Here is a 24971-nt window from a genome sequence, read left to right as displayed (position 1 = left end):
AATAATCAGGCTTAATGATGGGCTTTTATGGGCCTCAAATTGCTTAGCATTATTTATGACACGGAAAAGTTAACACGGTACGACACGTGTTTTAACAGGTTTGGGTTTGAGCTTAGCATGTTTCGTGTCTTAAACAGATCGACATGTTTAAAACATGTTAAAATTAGTGTCCTAACAGGTTAAAGACATGCTAACATGTTAGTAATCTGCGTAAATTTTTAATTTTAAACAAATAAATAAATATACATTCTTAAGGTCCTAAACCTAAGTAATATATATATATACACACACACACGACATTTCACTCATGTCCATCAAAACCCGTATTATATTTTTAATGGATGTTCTTATTTGTGTCATAACAAGTTAAAGACATGTTAACCTATTAGTAACATGTGTAGATTTTTAATTTAAAAAAAATAAAATAAATATACACTCTTAAGGTCCTAAACCTAAATAAAAAATATATATACGGCATTTCACTCATGTCCATCAAGCCCGTATTATTTTTATGAATTTGTGATTTTTTGTTTCATATATGTTAAGTATTGTGGTTTTTTGTTTCAAATAGGTTATGGATTATGTATTAATTTATGGCTTTTATGCTTGTTTTGAAAATTTTTGTTTATGTATTATTTATTGTATGTTTAAACACATCTCTTAACATGTCTTAACATGTTAACCTGTTACTAAACATATTCGTGTTTAAAAAAAATGACACGATTAGTTATCGTGTCGTGTTCGTGTTTAGTACAACAACCCTATTTAACACTTCACTATATGTAAAATGTAAATATGTAATAATAGGCAGGAGTGACGGCCTTTAAAATTCAATTCTAAGCCCAGTAGGAGGTTCACAATCGGGTCATTCATTTGATTATTAAATGTGCTCGGACTAATTTGAGCTTTAACAAATTGTTTCCGAGTCCTTTTCAATGATAGAAATGAAAAGAAATAGAAAGAAACAGTAAATAGTTGTGTTTCCAAGTTTTCTAAATGAGAAAAAAATAGATATAAAAGCTTTTAATAATTTTCTTTCCTAACTTTCTTCCAAAATGATAGGGTTTCGAGATAACTTAATTACCCTCCTAACATCTTTCAACATTCTTTAATTCCTTTTTCTTTCTTTCAAACTCTAAAACACGAACTTAGAGCAATTATAATGGAATTCTCTAAAGGTTAATCTTGGTTGTTTATTTAATATGATTGTTTGATCCGCCTAGGCCCAACATCCCCGTCTTTCCCCCCCACACCCAAATTATAAGAAAATTACGTGATTTTATTCATTTTAACTCCCACATTGAAGATCATATCCTTATACCTCATATTATATGGATCAATCAACTAAACCCCCATATATGGATGACCATTATTCATCATGTATCCTTTATTTTAATGTTGTTGTGAGTGAAAATTTGTATTTTTCATTGATTATTACTTGATGAGTACATATGGGAAACCAGATATATGATGTCTTTAAAAAGTGGACAATTTTATATGAAATAGTATATATTTTAGTTAAAATATTGGGATAGAAGAATGAAGCTCCATTGTGAATGCTCTCAATATTTATCTTTTCTTTTCCCTATTTTTTTTTTGAAACGACAATGCTTACATCATTTTAACTTTTAAAAAAGGGGGCATGCAACCCAACAAGACTGAAACAAACCAACCAATCAAAACATACATAACGAAACACCATCATCACTACACTACCTCCAAGTTAAAACAAACCAAAGCCTCCATTCCCCTAAAGGCGTATTGAAAAGTCAAAGAAAAGCTAACTAAATAATATCCCCAAAACTTTGTGTTACGGATAACTCTGACCATTAAACAGTAAAGTGAGTAAACACATTCTCATTACGATTATTTCAAAGACTCCATAAGGTAGCTTCGCCATTAAACACCAAATTTTCTTTTATCTCCTTAATTTAATCATTTACTAAACTCGAGAACACAGTAACAAACCAGTCTCGAGTAGCTCAGTAAACATTATATTCTACACAAAGGTGCATTCTGACGTCATAAAATGTTTGTTTACAGTTTTTACCCAACAACCGCTAGGGTTTACCCAAATAGCTGAATTACATGATTCATAACCGGTGATAATATTATTATTATTTAGCTCTGCTGAATTCATAATTGTTTGTATGAATGAATCCAAATCCAAATCCAAATACAATGATGATGCGGCCAATGATTCCACCACCGCCGTGGTTTCCACCGGCACCGCCGGTGACTAGTGGTTTCTGGAACGCCGATAACGTGCAAGGCTCTCTGAAGGAGCTTCGAAACACTCTTAATCTCGCAGAAGCAATGTGAGTATAAGATTTGAAACTGAACCTATTTATTTTGCCCTAATTTTAAGTCAGTTTTATACCTGTAAACAAACCGAACGAACACGAACTACGGCGTGTATGTCCGTGCTCGTTTGTTTGACTTTAAACGAACACAAACACGAACACGAACACTTAAATTAATTGGACAAGTATGTGTGTGTTCATGTTTATGTTCGTTTGTTTAAAATCTAAACGAACATATGACGAACAAAAACGAACAAAATTTGACAAAGATAAACGAGCATATATGAACAAACATAAATGAACATAAACAAAACATAGCTAAGCGAACATAAACGAGCATATATGAACAAGTATAAATGAACACAAACAAAACATAAATAAACGAACATAAATGAACAAACCGTAGTCACATAACGCAATTCGCTAGTGGTGGCGTATTCGGTTAGTAGGGGGTAGGTTCACATTGGTATGAACCGGTACGGTGTACCATAGAGGTCGGTTCGATCTTCCCACTTCAAAACAGAAGTTACCAAATTCCATAATTCAAATTACCAGAACATAAAATACAAATGGCCAAAATATAAATTGATTTTATTTCTGTAAACTGGTATTGATGAATTTATGTTTTATAATATAAATTGCTCTAAACTATAAACTGATTTAGTGCGGTAACTTGGTTGGTTATATTTGGAAACTAGTGGAAGGTCGGCTGTAAATTGATCGTCTATTGAATACCTAAGAATCGTTTACGATTGGAAACGAGGAGTTGCCTTATTTGCCGAATGCCGACCAAATTGATTGAATTGATTAAGTTGAAATCCGTTGGCTAAAAAAAACGATCCTGTACAATCGATTTCAGTTTCAGTCAGAACCGACGAACCAGTTAATTGGATTCCTATTCAATATCGATTAGAAACGCCGCACCAGTCAACTCAAAATGGTGATTGGGAACGTTTTGCGATTTCGATTGGGAACAAAACGATCAAATACGAAATACACGGCCTTCTTAGCGAATTATGTGACTATGATTTCGATTGGGAACAAAACGATCAAATACGAAATACACGGCCTTCTTAGCGAATTATGTGACTATGGAACAAACATAATTGAACGTTCACAACATAAATGCACGAACGAAACACGTGTTCATGTTTGTTCGTTTAATTAAATGAACACAAATTTTATGTTCATGTTTGCTCGTTTAATTAAATGAACACAAATTTTATGTTCATGTTCGTTCGTTTATTAAATAAACGAACATAAATGAACTTCCCGCCGAACAGTTCATCGAATGTTTGGTTCGTTTACAGGCCTAGCTAAAGGTTCTTAAGCTATTATTAGGAGGCTTCTGAAAGCATGAATTTTTGGTCTAGAAGTGAAATTGAACTCCATTGAAGTTAACAGATACCAGCTATATGCCCCTAATATTAAATTATCAATTTCATGTCTAGCCAACGGTTCTTAAGCTATCACCAGAGAATCGTGTCAAGCACATTAACTCAAGTACGACACGCGTACGCTACTCGATTAACCCAGTATTTTACCGTGGTTTCTAGCATCTTTATACTCTAATATGTACAAATTACAACCAAAGATACAAATGTATATAAAACAATTACGATTAAATGTCAAATATTATTCACATTTCTCTTTTATCTTCTAAATCTTTGCATAGAATGCCCAATCGGTTTAAGCTATGACATAAAACACATATGTTGTCAATTATAATATACAGCCAACCCATGGGTTGACCCGAAACTGACCCGAAGCAGTTTAGAGTGAACTTAAAAATGTGAGTCTCGTGTTAAAAATTCACACCCCTACTATAGTTGATTTTTCCAATCCGTTCGTTTTGCCACCTAACATTTTGAATCATAGTTTGATGTTTACGTATCATTAGGGATGTAATATGGATTATTGGTAACAATGAAGTTAAACAAAAGTAATCAAACTGAGATGCTTATGAATTTGTGATAACTTGATTAAGATAGGATCATTTTGAATATAGGAATTACCTTATGTGATTACAGTTGGTGTGATAGATCTCTAATATTTAGGGTTTCTTGCAGGGAGAAAGAGTTGGAGATGCTTATTGCAATGAAAGGCACCGAGCAGCATTCTGAAGGAACAGATGACAGAGCAAATGAAGCTGCTGTTGAAAGGTTTTCTAAGTTTCTAGAGAAGAACAAGATATCACTGGATACACAACAACAAATCACACAGGAAGCAGCTAATGGTCTAATAATGAAGCTTAGAAATGAACTTGAACCATTTAGGGTTATAACTGATGATAAAACACCATGGGAGGAGAGATCTGCAGCAGTTAGATTGTCAAATAAAATCCAAAAACACAAAAGAAACAAACTTTGGCGGAAACGAAAGAGACAGCGTGTCGGTGAAATGTTTGCAAAGGTGATAACTGAATTTGCACTTTCTTTTCTTTTCTTTCTTTTTCTTTCATCTTTTAGTTGTAGTTTGTGAAACTATGAGTTTCTACAATAGGAACGAGAGCGTTTTGATCAAGTTGACCAAGAAGCCGATGAATGGAGGGCTAGGGAAATTGCGAAGGAAACAGCTAAGCGTAATGTAATACTGACTTTTTTGTATTCTTAGCTTTTCTGTTATTTTTGCTATATCTTTAATTTCATGATCTGCAATTTAATTAGGGCAATTTTTTTTTCAGGTTGAGAAAATGAAGGAAATTGCAAAGCAAAAGGCTAATGAGGAGAGAAAGAGATTAGAATCTGAGGTGATAATCTTGTAATGTACAATAGTAGTTTATATATTGTTTATACGAGGTTGCTAGCAGCTGATGCTTCATTAGTTGTATTAAAAACATATGTTTTTTCTAGTTTGTTTAGATGATGATTTTCTCTATTTCAGCTTGAGCTTCTGTTGATTGTGGAGAAGTTGCAAGAGTTACGGTCCATCAGGATCCAGAAATTAACAAAACAAGGTTTGCAGTAGATTTTATTAAATAATAATGCTTTGCTATGATCAATGCATCATTCACAAACTCACTAATTTATGTTTACAAATAAGATTATCAACATGTGAACATCATTTACATATCTAATGATCATGCAGGCCATTTTCTCCCGGATGAGGACAACAAATTTATGGAGAAAATTCGTGCCGCTGTTGAGGAAGAGGAGAGGCAAGCAATGGCGGTCGCCGGCACAGATGCCGCCAAAGATGCCATTGCAACTGCTGAGGAATCTCGAAACGCAACAGGTGCAGATGCTATAAATCCAGAAGATCAAAATAATGTGGAAGATGGAGATAAAATAAATCAGGAAAAAACAACCGAGACTGAAGCAAAAGGTAGCTCAATGGCAGCCGTTGATATGGAATCCGGGAATCAAAGATCTAAAGTTGCAGCCTCGACAAGAGGATATGATTATTCAGCAAGTTTACCACTTGAATTTTATCATTATTATCATGGAAGCAATACTGATATGGGAACATTAATCGAGGCAAGTTTTATAATTTTTATCGTACATATCACTGTTAATTAAAAATCAAAATTGGGCTGAGTGATCATTATGATTTCTGTTACCTAGCTGAGTGAAACTATGAGATTATTTGGAAAAAAAATACACTGATGGTCTCTGGCCAGATAGCGGTTGAAAATTACAACTATATTCTATAGTCCCCCATTGTTCACTCGGTTGTAACACATTTGGTTTCTTTTTTACCAACTGATATTTAAATTCTGTTAACGTTTTATGAGATGACTATCGCACCACACTTATTTAAAGCAAAAGGAAAAACACCCAAATAACCCAAAAGAGTTTATGGATTTATAAACAAAATGGCTGATTTTAGACGATATTTTTTCTTACAGGTCAGACGAATGTGGGATGCATATATAAGACCTGGAGGAAGGCAAGCACGTTATTCTTAATAATGCAGTTAAAATCTGCCAGAAGCATCTTTCTTTGAGCATTAGAAAATTTCTTACATAGATACCTATCATCTCTTTGTAGCTTAAATTATTTGATTTCATTTGGCTTGTTTTGCAGTCGAATACCTGGTCATTGGGTTCAACCACCCCCTCCAGCTGATGAAATATGGGCATCCTATCTCGTGAAACCCTGATGATCTTCATATTACTTGCATTACACTGCTTAAACTTGGTAGCAGCTGCTGTATTGTTGGTATGTTTTTTTTAATGCTTTAGCAACTGTCAACACATTGCCTTTGTGCCTATCAATGAACATCTATCAGCCATTAGTGTATTTTATGTAGGTATAGTTTGAAGGATATAATCTTGATTTCACATATGAACACGGGTTTAGTATGGACAACCGAGAAGTGCAAGGGGTGAACTGAATAAAGTTTTTATAGATAAAGAAGATAAAGGTTAGAGACTAAATTGAATCGTTTATTTATTATTATGAGATAAATTGTTAAAAGAGTTAGAGATAATGGTTAGGGACTGACTAGGATTGTAGTATAAATAGGGATCTTTGTGATTTTGAAGGGTTTTCTATTATAGTTTGTTACTTAATAGTCTATGTTAATTGTGGGAGGGGGTAAGTGTAATTTCTATTTCTATAAATAATAATCAATAGTTATTTAGGGGGGTATGAAGAGATATTATATAGTTGTTAGGCTCATTGCAGTAGCGTGAGAAGGGCATAGCCCTGGACCACTTTGGTGGTTAGTTACCCAATTGTAGATCCTTGAGATCATCTTCTTCAATTCAATATATCTTACACTTTTGATTTCATCTCTTCTATATTCAGTTCCTATCAGTTCTGGTGGTGTTTTTGTTTTTCGGTTTATGCTAATACTAAAAGAGTCGAATGAGTTGTTCAAATTGCATGTGTTTGTGTTTGGTTAATAGACCTGATATCCAACATAGTTTTACTTGATAGGATACTTGTCTATAGGTGTATATAACTTTTGACAGAAATCCCTATTTTTAATTATTCGTCTCTTTAACCTGCCAACCCAAACATGACTTGTTATTCCATTTATCTAAATGAGTCATATGGTTACCGGTTGTAATCAATTTATAAATGGGTTAAAGTGTTAAACGGGTCATAAATGGTTGACCTTCTAAATATTTTTTGTTGCATTTATATTCTATTTGGCACTAACACAAGTTGACGGGTTAACATGTTTAATTCAATGGAATCAAGCAAGGCCGAGACTAAACACAACCCATTATGGGTTAAAAACATCAACGCGAACACCCTATTGATTAAACGGGCTGGACACGACAACCCAAATCATGATTATTTTCACGTTAGGCTCGGGTTTTACTATCCCCTTAGGCACTAGCTAATTCTTCTGTTTTAATGTCATTTAAAAACGAAGTTGATGTTCGACTGATAGTCTGATACTCAAATGCATCTAGAAAATTTTTGGTCATTGTACATTACATGTCAATCCCAATTTTCACCTCTATTATTTTCCTGTCAAAAACAAATATAATTTAAAATATTCTCTTTATATTCATAATGTGATCATAGTTTGAATAGAGGTAAACCCGACGAATGACAGCTGTTTCCTTGTTTTTTGTAACATGGCATCCACAAGGGGTTCATTACTACCCCCCAGGGTTTGACACAAACATTACAATTATAAAACTTACTTCGGTGCTACATATTATCACTTTTTACACTGGGTTGATACATTAAGTTTATGATTACATGATATTATTAACATAGATCTTTTTCTTACCCGTATAATATTCAATTGCACGGCTTTGTGTATGTACAGTTTTAATATGGGTTTAATCCCGTTTTTTTTTTGGTTTTAATACCAGATTTGTGCTAGCTTGGAAAAACAGACGAAGCGCGCCGGAGAACTCAAATGACAACAGCCACTTTGTTAATCTCTTATCTCTCTCCATTTACAAGCAGAAGTTTAGGCATAGAGATGTTTGCTAAAATACTGTTGAATCCACCAGAATCCAGATCACATCTGTTCATAAGCGGTTACGTCGTGTGGCTGCCAACAGTTTCCAGCAGCTCTGAACCAAAACAGAGTGTACCGGCCGCTATCTGAACGGTGAACATTTATTTATTTTTGTTAATTTTTTCATTATGATCTTATTAGCATTTGTACATTCTGTTACAAAGATGATACCTTTATTTGATGTGGTTAAGAAAAACACTAGGGAAGATAACGCCTGGTTAGTCTTTAAAAATTGGCGAATTTGAGTTAAGGAATTGAGATAATGGTATTTGAATCTCCTCGAGAAACTTGCAAAGAGAGACTTTAGATGAGCCGAGTGGTTAATGGGCTACTTGAGATTGGCTAGCTAAAAATTCACATTTAGTCGAGTTTGAGGTGGAGAATAATTTAAACTTTATTTTTTAAAGAGCTCAAGTTTTATATACCTAGTCTGTTTGAATATAAGAATATCCGTTTAGCATGATAAATTGTAGGCAAGTGAATCGGGAACATAAGAATGAGCATAAGAATGTAACGTGGTTTGTTCTAACTTGTCCTACGTCTACGGCTGCATTAAGGTTCTCTTTTTTATTATTTGGTGCTCAAGGAATAATAAATAAATTAAACAATATATATTATGGCAAAAGTAAAATTGCACTAATTTTGACGTTATTTTACTAATCTCGTGAAAATAACGTTAAAAGTGGCGGAAGGTTAATCAGGCATCATGTGGTGGCGTTGATAGCCGAAAGACAAGGGCACATGCACCGATCAGCCGGTGTCCCGATGATTGAGTGCTATGTGCCTTATGTCCAAGGCTTGATGCAAAACTACTATCGAGCCGGGGGTCTCACCGGAAGCAGCCTCTCTATCCCTATGGGATAGAGGTAAGGCTGTCTACATCTTACCCTCCTCAGACCCTACCATAGCATTGCTATTGGTGGGATATACTGAGTACGATGATAATGATATTATGATTCATAGAGAACTTATAATCATTATTATATATAAAACTTGGTCAAGTTTGTGAGGCTAGTAAAATTTGATACATGAAGCTTGGTCACAAACTCATTTATTAGATGAGCAACAGTTTAAGATTAAGCTCGAGCTTGAGACGGACCCGGCTCATTTACATCCACGATGTGCCTAAAAAAGAAAAAGATCACCATGAAAAGAACAATTCGTGAATAAATCTAATGAAAGTAACTAAAATAGAAGCTCCAAAGCAATCTGGATTTACACAATCACAAATAAAACCAACAATCAAAACCTAATAAAATTGACAATTAATCTAGGATAACAATTAGCAAATTAACAAGATCACCTCAAGTGACGACCATCGGAGGAGTATTGAGAAAACAGGAAAACCTCTGCCAACGGACTTGACGATGGCACCTGCAGAGGCCGGTTCCGACTAACAGGACAACTCGCTTTAAGCTCCAACCAAGCATCAACACAAATCTGGTGAAAACAGTGCTTACAATCCGGCAACATCCTCATCATCTCTGCCTCCCTATACTTGGATAAACATATTGCACACATCGGATCAATATCTTTGACAGTTCTCTTCAAGAATGGAAACTTAGGGTACGAATTGATCACTGGTTGATCCAGTCTAACATCATGAATCTCGTTGACGTTGTCGTTGTCGTTGTTACCTTCACCTATGATTATTATTCTCGGGTCTCGGTTAATACGCCAGTGATTGAAACATATGCAGCAGGATAAGACTGACAAAAATAGGACTAAGAAGCCAAAGGCGAGGGCAATTAAATTGCCAAGACTGAGGTTTGCGATGTAGTATTGTGAGGCGCTCGGAATTGGTGGTGGTGACATGGTGGTGAATGATGGTGGTCCATCTGTAGAGAGAGGAGAGATTAAGGGGGTTTAGAGGGGGGGGGGGTGGTGGTGGTTGGGACGGTGAACTGCATTATTAAATGGCAGTAATAGAGAAGGTCATTAATGACCAAAAAACCGTTAGATGTTTATATGTGTTAAAAAAATTATTGAAAACGGGTCGGGTTAAGTTTAATTTTCTAGTTGATGTTCAGATAATCATAAGAATTCTTATGGTTATATTGGAAAAGACTTTATTTCCGTGAATAGACTTTTAGAGAGTGTATCGCAATGATAACTCACATTTATAACATCCGTCAATTGCGAATAAATAACATTGCAAAATGAACTTTTATAACAAACAAGCTAGAAACAACCTCAGCTAAACGAGGAATCAGTATATTCATAACATCTTTTATAAAAGATTTGGTTTTGCAATCCAGAAGGGGCTAACGGCTTGACACAATTGGTACCTTATAATCAATAGTGTTTCCATATTCATGTTTGTAACTTGTCCATTTACCTTATATTTTGATTGATGTAAATTAAATCAACTTTTAATATAAAAAAGAAAAGAAAATAAACTTTATAAGGTTACTTTTTTGACACAATTGGTACCTTGGATTTCTACAATTCACACAATTGCAGGAAACTGACAATTTTAGTAGTTTACAACAACTAGGGTTGTGCATGGTGCGGTTCGGTGCGGTTTTGGGCTAAAACCGAACCGAAAACCAAAACTTCAGTTTTTGGATTTTTTTTGAAACCGTTCGGTTTCGGGTTTTTCGGTTTTGGTTTTGGTTTTTCGGTTTTCATTTTGGTTTCGGTTCGGTTTCGGTTTTTTTCTGTTTTGCCATTTAAGCTTAAAAATTTTAGGCCGCAAAAAAAGTTGACAACAAATTTATGAATTGAAGTATATATACTTATGTTCATTGTTAACTAATAGACTATTATATACTTGACCAAAAATATTTGAATTACATATTTATTAAATTGTTATAAATTACTTAAAATAAAAAATAAATATTTAGTAATTTGGTTCGGTTCGGTTTTTTCGGTTTTAATTAAATGGAAAACCAAAACCGAACCGTTAGTTCGGTTTTTACAAAAAACATAAAACTAAACCGTCGGTTTTTTGTTTCGGTTCTGTTTTTTCGGTTTGGATTTTTTGGTTTTTTCGGTTTCGGAACGGTTTTTTTCGGTTTATTGCACACCCCTAACAACAACAACAACCATATCCAGTAAGATCCCACAAATAGCAATGCTATAAACAGGTTCTGGGAGGGTGGGATATAGGCTAACCGTACCTCTGTTCCAAAGAACAATGAGTCTTGGAAGTGTTGATTTTAAACAAGATCGTGTATCGAACAACCCCACTCGCTTCTTTTTAAACAAATTTCCCACCATCACTTTGACAAATCTCTTACACTTAAAATACAAAATGGTTAAACAATTTCATGGTGGGTGGAAGGTAGTTTCATTATAAAGAAATGTGTTGTTACATATCTTCCTTTGGAATTCAAGTATATATATACACACACACACTATAAGGTATTTAAAACAAACGTATATGTATACGTATAGTATAGTCGTATACAAGTCTCATATCATATGGCCATGAAATCCATATTGGGTATTCTCATTAATCGTTAAACCGTCTTTGAAGATCCGAATAAACTGGATAGTGTAGGGAGTTTAATCTCCCCAACACTGTTCACCGGAATGTTGAGGTTACCAACGACCGGGAGATCAACGGTGAGAATGATATTGAGTTCATAATCTATATCCCAATCAGCACCAATGTCCTTTATTAGGCTTATTAAAACGCTGTGTGGCACCTTAACTCCCACGTCTAGCATCGTGTCGGCATTTGCCTTTAGCGAGCCTGGGTCTGGGATGGAGCCTTCAGCAATCACCCTGATTTCATAAAAAAATAGCGCATTCGAAACAATCATAGATCAGAAATTGTATATAAGAATCATGTTGATCATAAGTAATAATTGGGATTAATTTGGTTCGATTAATCGTACTTATGATTGTACATTTATGTTCGTTTGTTTTTTTATTTATACATAAACGAACAGTTCATGAACATAAACGAACAAATGAAATCACAAAACACAAACGAATATAAATGGAAAAAACACAAATGAATATGGAGGAAAAAACACAATCGGACGTAAATGAACAAATACAAATGAATATTATTCATAAACAGACACCAAACGAAGTCCAACATATGTATAATAGTTTCTAAAAAAAATTATGAAATTACATAGCTGAATGGGTTAAAGAAACATAAACAAATGGGCATCGACGAACAAATGGAAATAAACGAGCTTACATGAACGTAATTAACGAATGAAACATGTGTTCATGTTGACATGTTCCTTCATTTAATTGCAATGAACAGAAAACATTGTTAGCGTTCGCTCATTATATAAATGGACATAAAGAAACGTCTTGTGAATGTTTCTGGGTCTAATCATACTGAAAGGATAGGCATTGATTAAAATTCAAAAGTAATAATCGTGATTCATTCGTTTGAATCAATCATATTCGAAGAATGATGCATCGTCATTTCGTCCAAAATCACATATCGGAATGTGTGTATAATAATCGTATCGATCAAAAACAAAAACCATGATCAAATTGTCTGACTCATTTGTGATCTATCGATCATTTGATCTATCCATTTGCGATTTTGCATAGAATCCGCAACGATCATACATGCATGCAACAACATGAACAAAACAGACGAACCTGCCGGCACTTTTGAATGTATACGAGATCTCACATATCGGAATAGCAGTGCTGTAAGGATTTGAGACATTGACGTCGGCTTTGTAGGTGATGCATTCGCGGCTGATGTCTTTGAGATTGACATTTTTCACGGTCGCCTCCGGTTTCTTCATGTTGGCGACCTTCTCCGCCACGAATTCCTTGGCCTTGTCTACCAATCCAGCCATCTTGATTATGAAATTAGAAAGAAAAAAAAAATAGAAAATGTATGAGTTGGTTAGGTTTGGATGATGAATTGGTTGTAAATTGTAAATGCTTGTTGTTAAATATGTATATATATGTTTGTTATTGGTTTTGGATGCGGATGGTGATGATTAGACACGTGTTGCTTTAGAATTACAAAAGTTTGTTACTTTTTTAATTGATATTACCATATACACAAACTAATATGTGAAATAATAACGAATTAACAACACAATATTGATAGGCCTGTATGCATCAAAGACACTGCATGAACATTTATGTGTATATTTATGCATGCGAAGTCATTTGTTTTTAGATATTTACTTCTTTTCGTTGAAGTGACATTGATAGAGACCGATTCGAGATGGTCAATCTCCCAATATACCCGTAGAGTGGGTTAGGCTCCAAGAACAAGAAAGAATAAGAGAAATCAAACTTGAGACAATTTTCTTATTTTTTTTCTTAAGCAATGATTACAATTTATAGGAAAACAAATATATAGAAATAGAAAAAGATAAATAAGAAAGAAACCTAGTTATAATATGATAAGGAAACTAAATAATAGATAAACTTAATTAATATATTAAATTCAAATAATAGAGAATCATGTATCGGTTCAAACATGAACATGTATGTGCCAATTCTTGTGATTCTCAATATACTACTGGTTCTGAAAAGAACATACCCTATCACATGTAGGTGTGTATCTTGTTTGGGACGTATTTTCATCCGATTAACTACGTATATTATAAAACCGCAAGAATCATATAAACACATGACATGTACATAATAATAATAATAAAAATGGTTTATTTGTTTTTTCTTACTTTTCTATGATTTTATCTCATGATTTATTTTAAAGTATACAAAAATAGCAAATGTGCATATATGTATGTGCATGTGTGTTTAGAAGAAAAAGAACTATCAATACCCAAATCTTTTTAAAGAAATTTCGAACATAATGAAATCTATTAAATGAATTGGCCTAGCGGGGGCTTTGGCTTTGCGACACCAAACTTTTAAATTATAATATATAATAATAATAATAATAATAATAACTACATTAAAACAATACAAGGATCACGGACCAAATACCAAATAAGTCTCCTGTGCATGTCTAACCAGCGAGAAGGGTGTGGTCATTGGTTGCGAATGGTCTTAAGAGCATATGCATGGGACTTGCGACACCCACTCTCCATGTTGGATGCTACCCTTAAGTACTTGACGAACTGGTACTTGTTTTTCTCCTCCCACAAATGGAGAGCCATTTCTCTCATTTTCCTCTCACAAAAGCACGGCCTTCGACTATTCTCCCCCATGAGTGATTCTTTCACCGAAAACCTCTTTCCTACATGTCTGTTATATATATATATATTCCATTTTAGCCATTTCCCATACAAATCGGCATCAGTGGACGTCGAGAGACCCCGTTCTCTTACCACAAAGCGAGGTTAGATTTTACCTTTTAAGGTTCATAATAATCCAGTTGGGCCATCAAGCAGTGTGATGACAAATAAAGTTTTTCATTTTCAAGGTTACTCAAATAACCAAGTCGGCATTATTTGATGATGATCACCAAATCGTATCTTAAAACTTCCATTACATGTAAATGAACCGATTAACCCATTAACTTCGAGATCACTTAGCTAAAAGCTTTAATTGAGCTAAGCCTAAGGATTATGAGTCAACCTAAAGCTTATATTAATTATATGAATATAATAATAAATTGATCTGTAAGATTTTTATTTTATTTTATTCTCAAATCGGCAACATTTTACAAAATATATAACCCCAAACTCGCACTTGGTCAGCAGTCCCATGGCTGAAACTGGTAACAAACAAGTTTGAACCAGGCAAGATCTAGGTTTCATTGGCCTTGACTTCCCGGTTTGAGTTTCGTCTGTAACATCCCGAAATTTCAAGATAATATTAATTATATTACTTAATAATAGAGGGAAAGTTTACTCGGGTTATCAGGAAATAAATAAAAGAGTAGGAGTTGGTATGGGTCGGGCTAGTGTCGGGTAATGGACGTTGGTTATAGATTTGGATTAATTGAGATGGGTTAAATGAGAATGGGATTTCAGGGATATAAATACCCCCAAAACCCCAAAATATCTTCATTTACGTCTATTCCATTCACACACTCAAAACACACACATTCAAACCGATCAAGATTCGAAGCCGAGACCCGAGATTTTGTTGATAGATCTGAGTTGGTAAGGTAAGAACAAATCCAACAAAGCTAATATTACTGAAAATGGTTAGGATTGGATGGGTTAACCGGACCCGAAACCCAAACTGCCCAAATCGGACCCCTAAAACGTCGATTTTAGGCCGATTTGATGGTTGGGATTTGTAGGCGCCGATCATACGATTCCGTGGGTACCAAAATCGAGTTATTTGGCTAAGAAACGAAGGAGTTATGGGCAAACAGATCTGCAGCGCGATAACTTCGCCTGCAAGATTAAGTTCGCCTGATGAACTTCGCCTTCAAGCGTAACTTCGCCTTCAAGCGTAACTTCGCCTAAGGTTTAACTTCGCCTGAAGCCAAGTTCGCCCGAGGTTTAACTTCGCCTGAAGCCAAGTTCGCCTAAGGTTTAACTTCGCCTGAAGCTAAGTTCGCCCGAGGTTTAACTTCGCCTGAAGCCAAGTTCGCCTAAGGTTTAACTTCGCCTGAAGCCAAGTTCGCCTAAGGTTTAACTTCGCCTGAAGCTAAGTTCGCCCGAGGGTTAACTTCGCCTAAAGCCAAGTTTGATTAGAAAATAAATTATAAAGCGATAAGTTAAAGTAAGCTAATACTAGGCCACCAGATTAGATCAGACGAGTATTGATACGTGTAACTTGTACAGTCAGTCGAGCTCAGATAGAGAAGGGATTTACAGCTATCAGAAAAAGAAGCAGAATTCAGGTGAGTTTCTAGCCCCATTCCTTGTTATGTTTTCGGGGCTGTGTGCATACTCGATGTGTTGTTAATACATTTATCCTAAGTGATAAGTGTATGTCATATGTGATATGTGTGATAGATATGAATGATTGCTTGTCGGTACGCGAACGATCTTCGGATATTGCGCGTACTGTCAGGTTAAAAATAAAGGTACGAACATTATATATCGAAGATGTATGAACATTTCAAATGAACACTTGTCGGGGCGTGAACGATCTTCGGATATTGCACGTATCGACAAGGGGTATGGTTAAATGAATGATGTAAAGAACGCCTGGAGTGTTCTTATGTTCTAATGTAATTATCGTATATGTGAAGTATGTGTATATAGGTACACGATTGGCATGTGAGTTCTATGTTCGACATGATAAGTTAGGATGGCAAATCCCTCTAGCTTCTGTCGGACATAGACTCGGCAGGTGATGGCGTAGTTAAGGACTGCGAGCCTTATACGTGATGTAGATGATAGATGTAAATGTAGATAGGTGTCAGCATAGGAAAGGGCTGTGAACCTTATACGTGCTGGTTTTGTAGCATAGGGGAGGACTGCGAACCTCGTACGTGCTATGAGTTAGGTTGCAACATAGGGAAGGACTGCGAACCTTGTACGTGTTGTGGATGTATGTCAGCATAGGAAAGGGCTGTGAACCTTATACGTGCTGGTTTTGTAGCATAGGGGAGGACTGCGAACCTCGTACGTGCTATGAGTTAGGTTGCAACATAGGGAAGGACTGCGAACCTTGTACGTGTTGTGGATGTATAATGGTATAGGGAAGGACTGCGAACCTTGTACGTACCATAAATGGTGAACATAGGTAAGGACTGCGAACCTTGTACGTGTTCACGACCTTGAGTACAGGTATAGACGGTGAACTATGAACGTACTCTCGGTAGACTGAGGTTAGTGATTGTAGATATGTATGTATGTATGGTAGCAAGTATGTATGTAGAACAGAAGGGTAACTAGTGAAGTATGGATACGTATCTACGGATATGTATGTATGTGTATGTATTGTATGGCGTTCGATTAACTAGAACTCACTCAGCGTAGCTGACTTTTAGTATGCACGCAGGTGAGCTGATTATAGAGTTAGCATGAGGATGACACACGGCATGGATTGAACGGCTGGCATCTGAAGAAAGAAGTAAAGATGTTTTAAATATAAAGTTTTGTGATGTGGTATCAAAGAAAAGATTTAACGTTTTGTAACAAATGATTGATGTTTTATATTCCGGAAAAAGTTTTAATAAACTCTGATTTGAAGAACTGTGTTTATGAGTAAATCCGACGCTAAAGTAGGGTCACCGGTTTGAGTTTCGTCCCAATGAACTTCCCTCGAAGACCGCTTCGCTAGCCGTTACATTTATGTTTTCTTGTGGAGAAAACTTGCTAACTCTCCACAACTTTTTACGAATCATCAAATCCCTAGAAAGACCTCAAGGATACAAGCACAACAAGATTAATTGAGATTTGGTTGCACTCATATCAAGCCGGGATTTAAGGAGTTCGAGCTTGAGCTTTATACACCTAGCTTGACCAGGCTCGCAAGCCTAAACGAGCATAATCGTTTATATAAATATAATAACTTATATTTAAAATACCAAATATATATTATACAACTCATTTACACCCTAGATATGTAAATGGAAGTGCAAAACATAAACACAAGCCTGTATGGAACTCATAAACAAAACATCTAAATTCTACTGTAAAAAACTTGGCCCGAGGGAGCGTCGTACGATCCAACCAGAAATCTGACTGGTATGGAACTATTTAACAACTAGAAGCAAAAACGGATAAATACAGTCAAGTCAAGACCTTGCATTCAAAAAAGTGGCTTCTTGCCGTTTAACAATCCCGTCAGATGATCCAAAACATGGGTCGCCCCATCACGGAGACCCGAGTGCATGTATTCATTAGTCACCCACAGCCGTATGCCTGCTATCTCTGCAGCCGTCTCCATTGCCAGGTTGAAGTTAACAAACATATCTTCATAATAAACTGCAGCAGCAACCGGCACCTGTCCAGTTTTTCAAAATTACATCAACTTCAGAAATCAAAATAACAAAATTTAGGAAAGTTTTTTATATAGAGAAAACCGGCAACATCATATGTACTCAAGAAAAGTGAAAACTTCCATGATATCATATTTATTCAACCAAAAAAACTGATATTAAATATACCCATTCAAAATACTTTCATTATATACATTTTATAGTATGACCATTATACCCTTCTCTATCTCCTTAAACTCCAAACTCTCATCCTAATGCAAGTTTAAAGGAAAGATATGAATGTCATAAATTCAAAAAGGGTATTAATAATTTAGGAGTGTTCACGATTCTAATATTCTATTTGGCCCGGTCTTGATGAAGACTCTAGGCTGAACCGCTAAATGTGGTTTCGGGAAACGGCAAACCAAACTGGTCCAGTTGGGTGGGTCGGCTAGACCGGATGGTTCTACTAGTTTGGCGGTTTGAGCTAAGTTTCTTATTTTTTTCAAACTCATTAGCTTGTATTAAAAATTTAAAAATGATAAAAATAGTTTGTGATTATAACACATAAATAACTATTCCAATAATGAAAATAACATTAATTTAAAATAAATAATGAAAGTTAAACAACCCGCTCCAACTTCCAAATCAGAAACCGTCAAAACCGAACCGTTTGGATCCCAACATGCTTCAGAAGTTCAGGTTGGACAGTTCATTCGGTTTCAACGGTTTATGAACACCCCTATTTGATATTACGATTTTTTTTTTGTATAAACATGAAAATGCAGCAAGTTTTGATAGACATAAGAAACTATCCCTAGAAAACACATACCGTGTTCTTATTCAATGCTGTTTTGTTATACAGAGGAGGCCAATCTTTCTTCTCAGCCAACAAATTAGCCGCTTCCTTAAACGGCCTCAAAGCATGAATTTCATCAAACATCCACGGGAACACCATCTAAACCAAGCAAACGATCAAACGCCTTTGAATCTAAATATATTGAAAATAAGGTTTTTTCTTAATTACCTCTCCGGTTAGAAATATGGGCCGGCCTTCTTTAGCAGCCTTTACAGCATCAAGTTTATGTCCATGTTCTTCCCTTATTCTATGAGCAGCCCACCGCGATGCAGCCCCCTTCGCGTTACAATCAAGATAAAGTATAACACAATAGCTTATAAAATAATAAATTAAATTCGTTTATTTAGTGCGCTCACCTGACAATATATAGACTCGTGCAAAAGAGCATATAGTGGGTTTGTATCAAATGAAAGCCACGCCTCAAACTGCATATTAGTGACATGTCAGCAAACAAATTATTTGCAGACATAAAAGGTAGACAGGAAAGGAAACGTGTTGTTACCGCGTTCAAGAAGTAATTACTGATTTGTTTCTTTCCTCCAGGAACGATGACCGGGTCCCACACTCTCTCAAACCTAAACAAAAAACACAACATCAAAAAACAGCTAGCTGTGCGCATGAAATAAAAAAAACAATCCGTAACCATAAACTGGCATAACCGAACCCAAAATTTTTAGGCCCGAATGCGTGGTAATTAACTAATCATTAATTAACAAAAGAATTAGGGCCAAAGTTTCAGGCTCAAATTCATTATTTTTGGCGCTCTTTTTTCGGCCTAAAATTGTTAAGCCCAAATGGCAAATCCAGAAAAGCGAAACCGAACCAAACCCATTGTGAAAACCAAATACCAAAACCGAACGGTTTTCAGAAACCCAAAACCCAAATTCTTGGTTTTTGGTTTGTTTGAGCTCAAAACCAACTCAAACTGGCCCATGCACACCAATTAAAAACAAATAAAAACCGTCGTCGTTTTCGCCCTTAAAAATTAAGAAACTTTGACGATTTTCATTTTAAGGAGGTCAGGTAATTTAACCTTTTGTAAATGTTGGCTTTTCTTTGCTGTGTTAACTATATCAAGGTTAAATGTTTCCTTAAACATAAAGATTTAGAAAAGTGTCACACTTTTTCATGGGAGAAAACAAATTTGGCTTATTGGCTACCCAAAATATAAGTTGAACCAAAGTTGATTACAAGTTTACGCAAATTAACCCATTGATTAGTAATCAATTAGTCAAACAATGCCCTTACATCGAGAAATGCAAGAGTATTTAAGAACAGAAGTAAGTGAATGAAGGCATACAAGTAATGCAAGCGCTCAAAACCCGTGCTAGATCCTAAGCCTGTAAGTCCAAGGAGTTGTAGGCCTCGGGGGGTTAATATACCACCAGATGGAAGAGGAACCTATAATTTACAAAAATTCACGATTAGAGACAATGTGCTGATTTTTTAGAATGAGTTGTAGAATTGTTTATAAAACTCACCCCGCCTCCCTCGGACTCCTGTAAATAATTTACAACATCACGAATGATCTCAATATCCTGAGGGTATCTCTTGTAGTATTTCTCATTTTGGGTAATAACTGGACCGATGCAAGCCTTGTAGACCGCCTCTGCTGTACATCCATCACCGATTGGCGGGATTCCACCCGTTAGATAGACTTCTTTCAGCCCTTTTGATGCAAAACTTAGATAGGTCACTCCACAAAAGCCACCAAAACTCTATGCATGAAAAAAATTAGTAGTTAATATATAGTGTAAACTTTAATGCAATAACTTCCTACGGCAATATGATGGTGAGCTATGGTCAGCTTTCTAATCACACTTAATTTGCAATTTCAGTAAGGGAAAACTTCACCCACTAGTAACCAAGTGTTCCACTAAAGTCACTCAGCTTTCATTATATGTTCAAATTCGGCGTAATTATTTTATAAAATGTTTAAAGTTTTATATATGAATCTCGGTTACTGATGATTAATAACTTTTTTTTCAACTAAGTTAAAGAAGAAGATAGTAGTGAAGAAAAAAATTCACTAAATAATAACCAAGTTTCATAATTGTTAAAATTAAGTCAGATTGGAAGAAAAGAAAATTGATCACTAAATGCTAACAAATATAAGTTATGTTTCATTTGGCTCACTTAATCTTGATAAACTTACATTTATGAAAAAATTACAAAGGATCAGAACACATAATGAAAGTAAGTTGAGTGACGCTAGAGAAAAAGAAAAAAAATAAGTTTTGAGTGACTTTAGTGGGACACTTGATTACTATTGTGTATACATACAACTTTTACAAATTTTAGTAAGAAAGTTCAAATTACTAAAAACTTCGGTTTAGGGAAAAAATGGCCGGATCAACTTGTCAACATGGTGACGTGGAAAATGATGACCATATTGACTTAATTTGCTGACGTGACGGTTTCCGGAAGGAGACTAATTAACTCACAAGACTGCCCTAGACAAAAACTTTTCAAAAGTTCAAGCCTTTTGTATGGTGCCCCAAACAGAAATCCAACAAAAGCACATTACTTTTTTATGCAACTTGCCTAGCTAAATATAAACCGAACATAAAGAACAAAAACAGTTATTATACCTGACCCAAAACCTTCCAAGGACCATCTTCGGGAACAACACGTTTTCTAATAAACTCAGCATCATTCACAATATTATCTGCCCGAAAGTATTTCAAGTAATCAACCAACTCTTGTGCAGACTTAATTTGAAGCATAGATGATGTGGTCAAAGGAGTCGACAGCCCTGTTCCACGCTGCATTTGATCACGTCAAACGACAGTATAAAAGTTAAACAACCATATTAACAAGCATGTAGTAAAAGTTTAACAAGCATGCCTGATCCAATAGAATAACACGATGTGCTTCACATGCTTTACTCAACCACCCGCTAGATTCAGTTGGCCTCGGTGATTCAAAACCTGGTCCACCTTGTAAGTATAACAGGTATGGCATATCTTGATCTTCCTTTCCAACTGCACCACATAATTTTCATCAGTATATGTTAAAAGCAAAACTTAAAACACTAACTGTCACAGTGTCACTCTAATATTTGTTTTACCTTCAAATAACATCAAAATCCAGATCCAACAAATTTTTCACATAGAAGTTAAGAATTTATACAAAACTCAACTTCTAAAGGCAAAAATTAGAAAATTCTGATGCAATTTCAAATTATTTGGGACTATAGTAGTATAGTTTAAGTAAGATCAGTTGTGTTGCAAAATTTGAGATTAGGCACTGATTAATCGAAAATCGATAGGGCTGTAAACGAACCGAACCGAACCGAACTGAACAACGCCTTGTTCATGTTCACGTTTGTTCGTTTAGCATTAAACTTGTTCACGAATGGTTCATGAACGCTAATCGAATGGATAATCATGTTTGTGTTTGTTCGTTAAGGATTGAACTTGTTCACGAACGGTTCATGAACGCTAATCGAATGGATAATCATGTTTGTGTTTGTTCGTTAAGGATTGAACTTGTTCACGAACGGTTCATGAACGTAAACGAGCATGTGCTATTTAAAGGAAAAAAAGAAATAACACAACATTCTTAATCCAAAACATTTGGCATAATCACCTTAACTAAGTATAAAGTTGAGCACTTGAGATAATTATCATAAACATAATCATTCCACAATTGGCAGTTTTATTTTAATAATGTCAACAAAGCACAAGTTAGATTTATTGTTAGTTAAAACATAAAAGCAAGACTTTATAAAACAAACCACTAACGAAACGAACTGAACATAAAAAATAAAATTATAAAATTTAAATATTAGGTTGGTTATTACAAAAAATAAATATTATAAAATTATAACACAAACCTTTAACTAACGAACACAAACAAATTAACACACTACCATACATTCACAAACACAAATAAACAGACGCAGCCTCCGTTCATGTTTGTTCATTTAACTATACGCATGAACGTAAACGAACTTCCAGCTGAACGGTGCACGAACTGTTCGCATAAACGTTCGGTTCGTTTACAACCCTAGAAATTGGAGTGCTACCGATTCAATTTCACCTAATCGGACCCAAAAATTGTTACCTGTCAAAATTGGTAAAAAAAACTTCAACCAAAACCGATCAAATTTGGTCAAAATCTTTAAAAAGTTATACTTATTTAGAAAAATTATATGTAGAATTTTGTGTGTGTGTGTGTATATAATTATGAGAAATTACATATACAATTCAATCGGGTTAATCCGTATTAATGGTACCCCGCAGCCTAAGCTGACCATAATTAGGAAAGAACAATGGCTTAACTTTCAACTAACACGTACGATAATGAATCCAAACAGTAAAACAAACTCAATGACCAGAAACAGATAACTGTTGTTGTTATTAAACTATTAACATAGCACCAAAATTGGATATCAGTTTGCATGTACATTATTATTATTATTAGAAAACACTTGGTTCAATTCTAAACAATATTATTATTATTATTATTATTATTCATTCCTAAATAAAAAAATAAATAAGTGTATTATTACCAGAAACAGCCTCGCGAGCGAAGACGGAGATCTTAGGAGAAGACTGAGATTGAGAGTAATCGAGTGGGACCGTGAAGCGGTGGTCTCGAAGACGGAGGTCTGGAACGGAGTACCATGGTCCGGTGACGTGGTCTGACTCGTGGTGGTTCATGGTGGATCTGAATCCGATGATCAAAGAGTACAAGTGTTTGGGGCGGTGGAACTGGAAGAGTTTGAGTTTGAGTTTGAGTTTGAGTTTGACGGGGAGTGATACTGATGATAGTGTAGTTTGCATCGTCAAGGGGTTGACTTATCATCACTTGCATTCACAGGATTATCCGTTTTTACTTTTTTAAAAGTCTTATAATGTCTTGTTTTAACTTTTCAGGTTTTCTTTTATACTAAATTTTTTTGTTCGTGTCATATAATACTTGATGAAAATTATATCAATGTAAAATACATTTAAAATCCAATTCATTCATATATTTTACATCAAGTATTATATAATACAAACAAAAATATTGTCGGTTAAAGTTAAATAAGAAAGACTTGAAAAATCAAAGTAAGACACTTATAATAGGACGGATGGAGTATTATTTTGATTTTTCAACATATCCTTCTCGTGTTGTCTTTGTAGTTTAATAGGATGTCAAACAAAATGAAAACCGAGTTATTCCAAATTCTCGACGCCCATGTTCGTGCTTATTGTATCTTCTCATGTTTCGTTGAGCTTGTGTTTTTGATAGAAAATTACTATCTAAACACACATGAGAAAATTACTATCTATTAAATAAACCACATATAGAAAATTTAAGCAACAAATTTCGTTAAACAAAATACATATTACAATCAACCTTGACTGACTTCATCTTTTGAAAACAATCAATTACAACTTTATTCGTAACACTTGCAAATGTTTCTTTCTCAACACTACAAATTGCACATGCGTTTAATAAGTTCACGGATACGATTACAGAAATTTGTAATTTGTCATTATGATCATCATTTTCGAAAAAAACCTCTTTCAATCGGTGTGGTTGTTGTCACACCCCGACCAAAGGCGGAACATGCCAGGGTGCAACGTGATTGGACAAATACACAAGACACTATTTAAAGTGACAATATTTAATCAACTCATTTATTTCATAAATCAATAATCAACGCATCTCGTTCACACAAACAAAACTGAATACAAGTAACAATTATATTATTTGTTTTACTAATACCCTAATAGTCTTGGTAACGTTTTCATCAAGTCCTCAAGTCAACAAAAGTCAAACCTGTAACATTTCATAAAATAAAGTTTGTCAACACAAAGGTTGGTGAGCAATTCATAAGTTTGAGCATATAAGTATATAGTAATAAAGAGCCACAAAACTTGTATATAAAACAATAAATAAAAGCTATAAATTTGGATAAAATAGTTATCGCTAACAAGTTAGCGACACCTAACTATAAGGGGTTGCCAAATAGTTTAGGATTTTGTAGACAGTTGCTAAACACATTAGCACCACCTAGCTACAAGGGGTTGCCGAGTAGTCTAGGATTTAATAGTCATCGTTAATTGCATTACGTTAACGATACCTTGCCATAAGGGGTTTGCCAAATGGTATATGATTTATAGTTCCACCATCCAAAAGC

The 24971-nt window shown here is 35.0% G+C and overlaps 3 protein-coding genes and 1 pseudogene across 3 annotated transcripts; 1 reads left to right on the top strand and 3 right to left on the bottom strand.

The window, feature by feature from the left end:
• Positions 1-2082: 2082 nt before the first annotated feature.
• LOC143544669 (U11/U12 small nuclear ribonucleoprotein 59 kDa protein-like) lies at positions 2083-8206 on the top strand. The gene is made up of 9 exons (XM_077036719.1): positions 2083-2318; positions 4373-4715; positions 4806-4889; positions 4987-5052; positions 5187-5259; positions 5391-5779; positions 6151-6191; positions 6329-6463; positions 8083-8206. The coding sequence occupies exons 1-8, from the start codon at positions 2155-2157 to the stop codon at positions 6402-6404; spliced, it is 1236 nt and encodes a 411-aa protein (XP_076892834.1). The 5' UTR covers positions 2083-2154; the 3' UTR covers positions 6405-6463; positions 8083-8206.
• A 1230-nt stretch (positions 8207-9436) lies between these two features.
• Positions 9437-10081, bottom strand: LOC143544662 (RING-H2 finger protein ATL67 pseudogene; annotated as a pseudogene).
• Positions 10082-11698: 1617 nt separating this feature from the next.
• LOC143544673 (late embryogenesis abundant protein Lea14-A-like) lies at positions 11699-13018 on the bottom strand. Its single transcript, XM_077036722.1, has 2 exons — positions 12813-13018; positions 11699-11966 (listed from the first exon to the last, which is right to left on the bottom strand). The coding sequence occupies exons 1-2, from the start codon at positions 13016-13018 to the stop codon at positions 11699-11701; spliced, it is 474 nt and encodes a 157-aa protein (XP_076892837.1).
• A 4445-nt stretch (positions 13019-17463) lies between these two features.
• Positions 17464-23625, bottom strand: LOC143544672 (uncharacterized). The gene is made up of 10 exons (XM_077036721.1): positions 23352-23625; positions 21683-21819; positions 21427-21600; positions 20317-20553; positions 20136-20236; positions 19338-19410; positions 19192-19260; positions 19004-19111; positions 18809-18934; positions 17464-18002 (listed from the first exon to the last, which is right to left on the bottom strand). Exons 1-10 carry the CDS (start codon positions 23623-23625, stop codon positions 17808-17810), a joined length of 1494 nt encoding a protein of 497 aa, XP_076892836.1. The 3' UTR covers positions 17464-17807.
• Between the last annotated feature and the right edge of the window lie 1346 nt (positions 23626-24971).

This window comes from Bidens hawaiensis, unplaced genomic scaffold, assembly GCF_021521415.1.
Source record: "Bidens hawaiensis isolate Kalapana, Puna unplaced genomic scaffold, B.hawaiensis_p1.1 tig00013678_1, whole genome shotgun sequence".
Lineage (NCBI taxonomy): Eukaryota > Viridiplantae > Streptophyta > Magnoliopsida > Asterales > Asteraceae > Bidens > Bidens hawaiensis.
The sequence above is the reverse complement of the archived record's forward strand: the minus strand, read 5'-3'. Positions and strand labels throughout refer to the sequence as shown.

What these genes read in the sequence shown, in the direction of transcription:
- LOC143544673 (XM_077036722.1), bottom strand. Translation starts at nt 13,018, where the DNA reads ATGGCTGGATTGGTAGACAAGGCCAAGGAATTCGTGGCGGAGAAGGTC. An exon ending in ACATTCAAAAGTGCCGGCAG is followed by an intron (nt 11,967 to 12,812) that starts GTTCGTCTGTTT and finishes TTATGAAATCAG; the next exon opens with GGTGATTGCTGAAGGCTCCA.
- LOC143544672 (XM_077036721.1), bottom strand. Translation starts at nt 23,625, where the DNA reads ATGCAAACTACACTATCATCAGTATCACTCCCCGTCAAACTCAAACTC. An exon ending in GTAATTACTTCTTGAACGCG is followed by an intron (nt 19,261 to 19,337) that starts GTAACAACACGT and finishes ACTAATATGCAG; the next exon opens with TTTGAGGCGTGGCTTTCATT. An exon ending in CAGCATTGAATAAGAACACG is followed by an intron (nt 18,003 to 18,808) that starts GTATGTGTTTTC and finishes AAAACTGGACAG; the next exon opens with GTGCCGGTTGCTGCTGCAGT.
- LOC143544669 (XM_077036719.1), top strand. Translation starts at nt 2,155, where the DNA reads ATGAATCCAAATCCAAATCCAAATACAATGATGATGCGGCCAATGATT. An exon ending in CCAGAAATTAACAAAACAAG is followed by an intron (nt 5,260 to 5,390) that starts GTTTGCAGTAGA and finishes ATGATCATGCAG; the next exon opens with GCCATTTTCTCCCGGATGAG. An exon ending in ATATGGGAACATTAATCGAG is followed by an intron (nt 5,780 to 6,150) that starts GCAAGTTTTATA and finishes TTTTTCTTACAG; the next exon opens with GTCAGACGAATGTGGGATGC.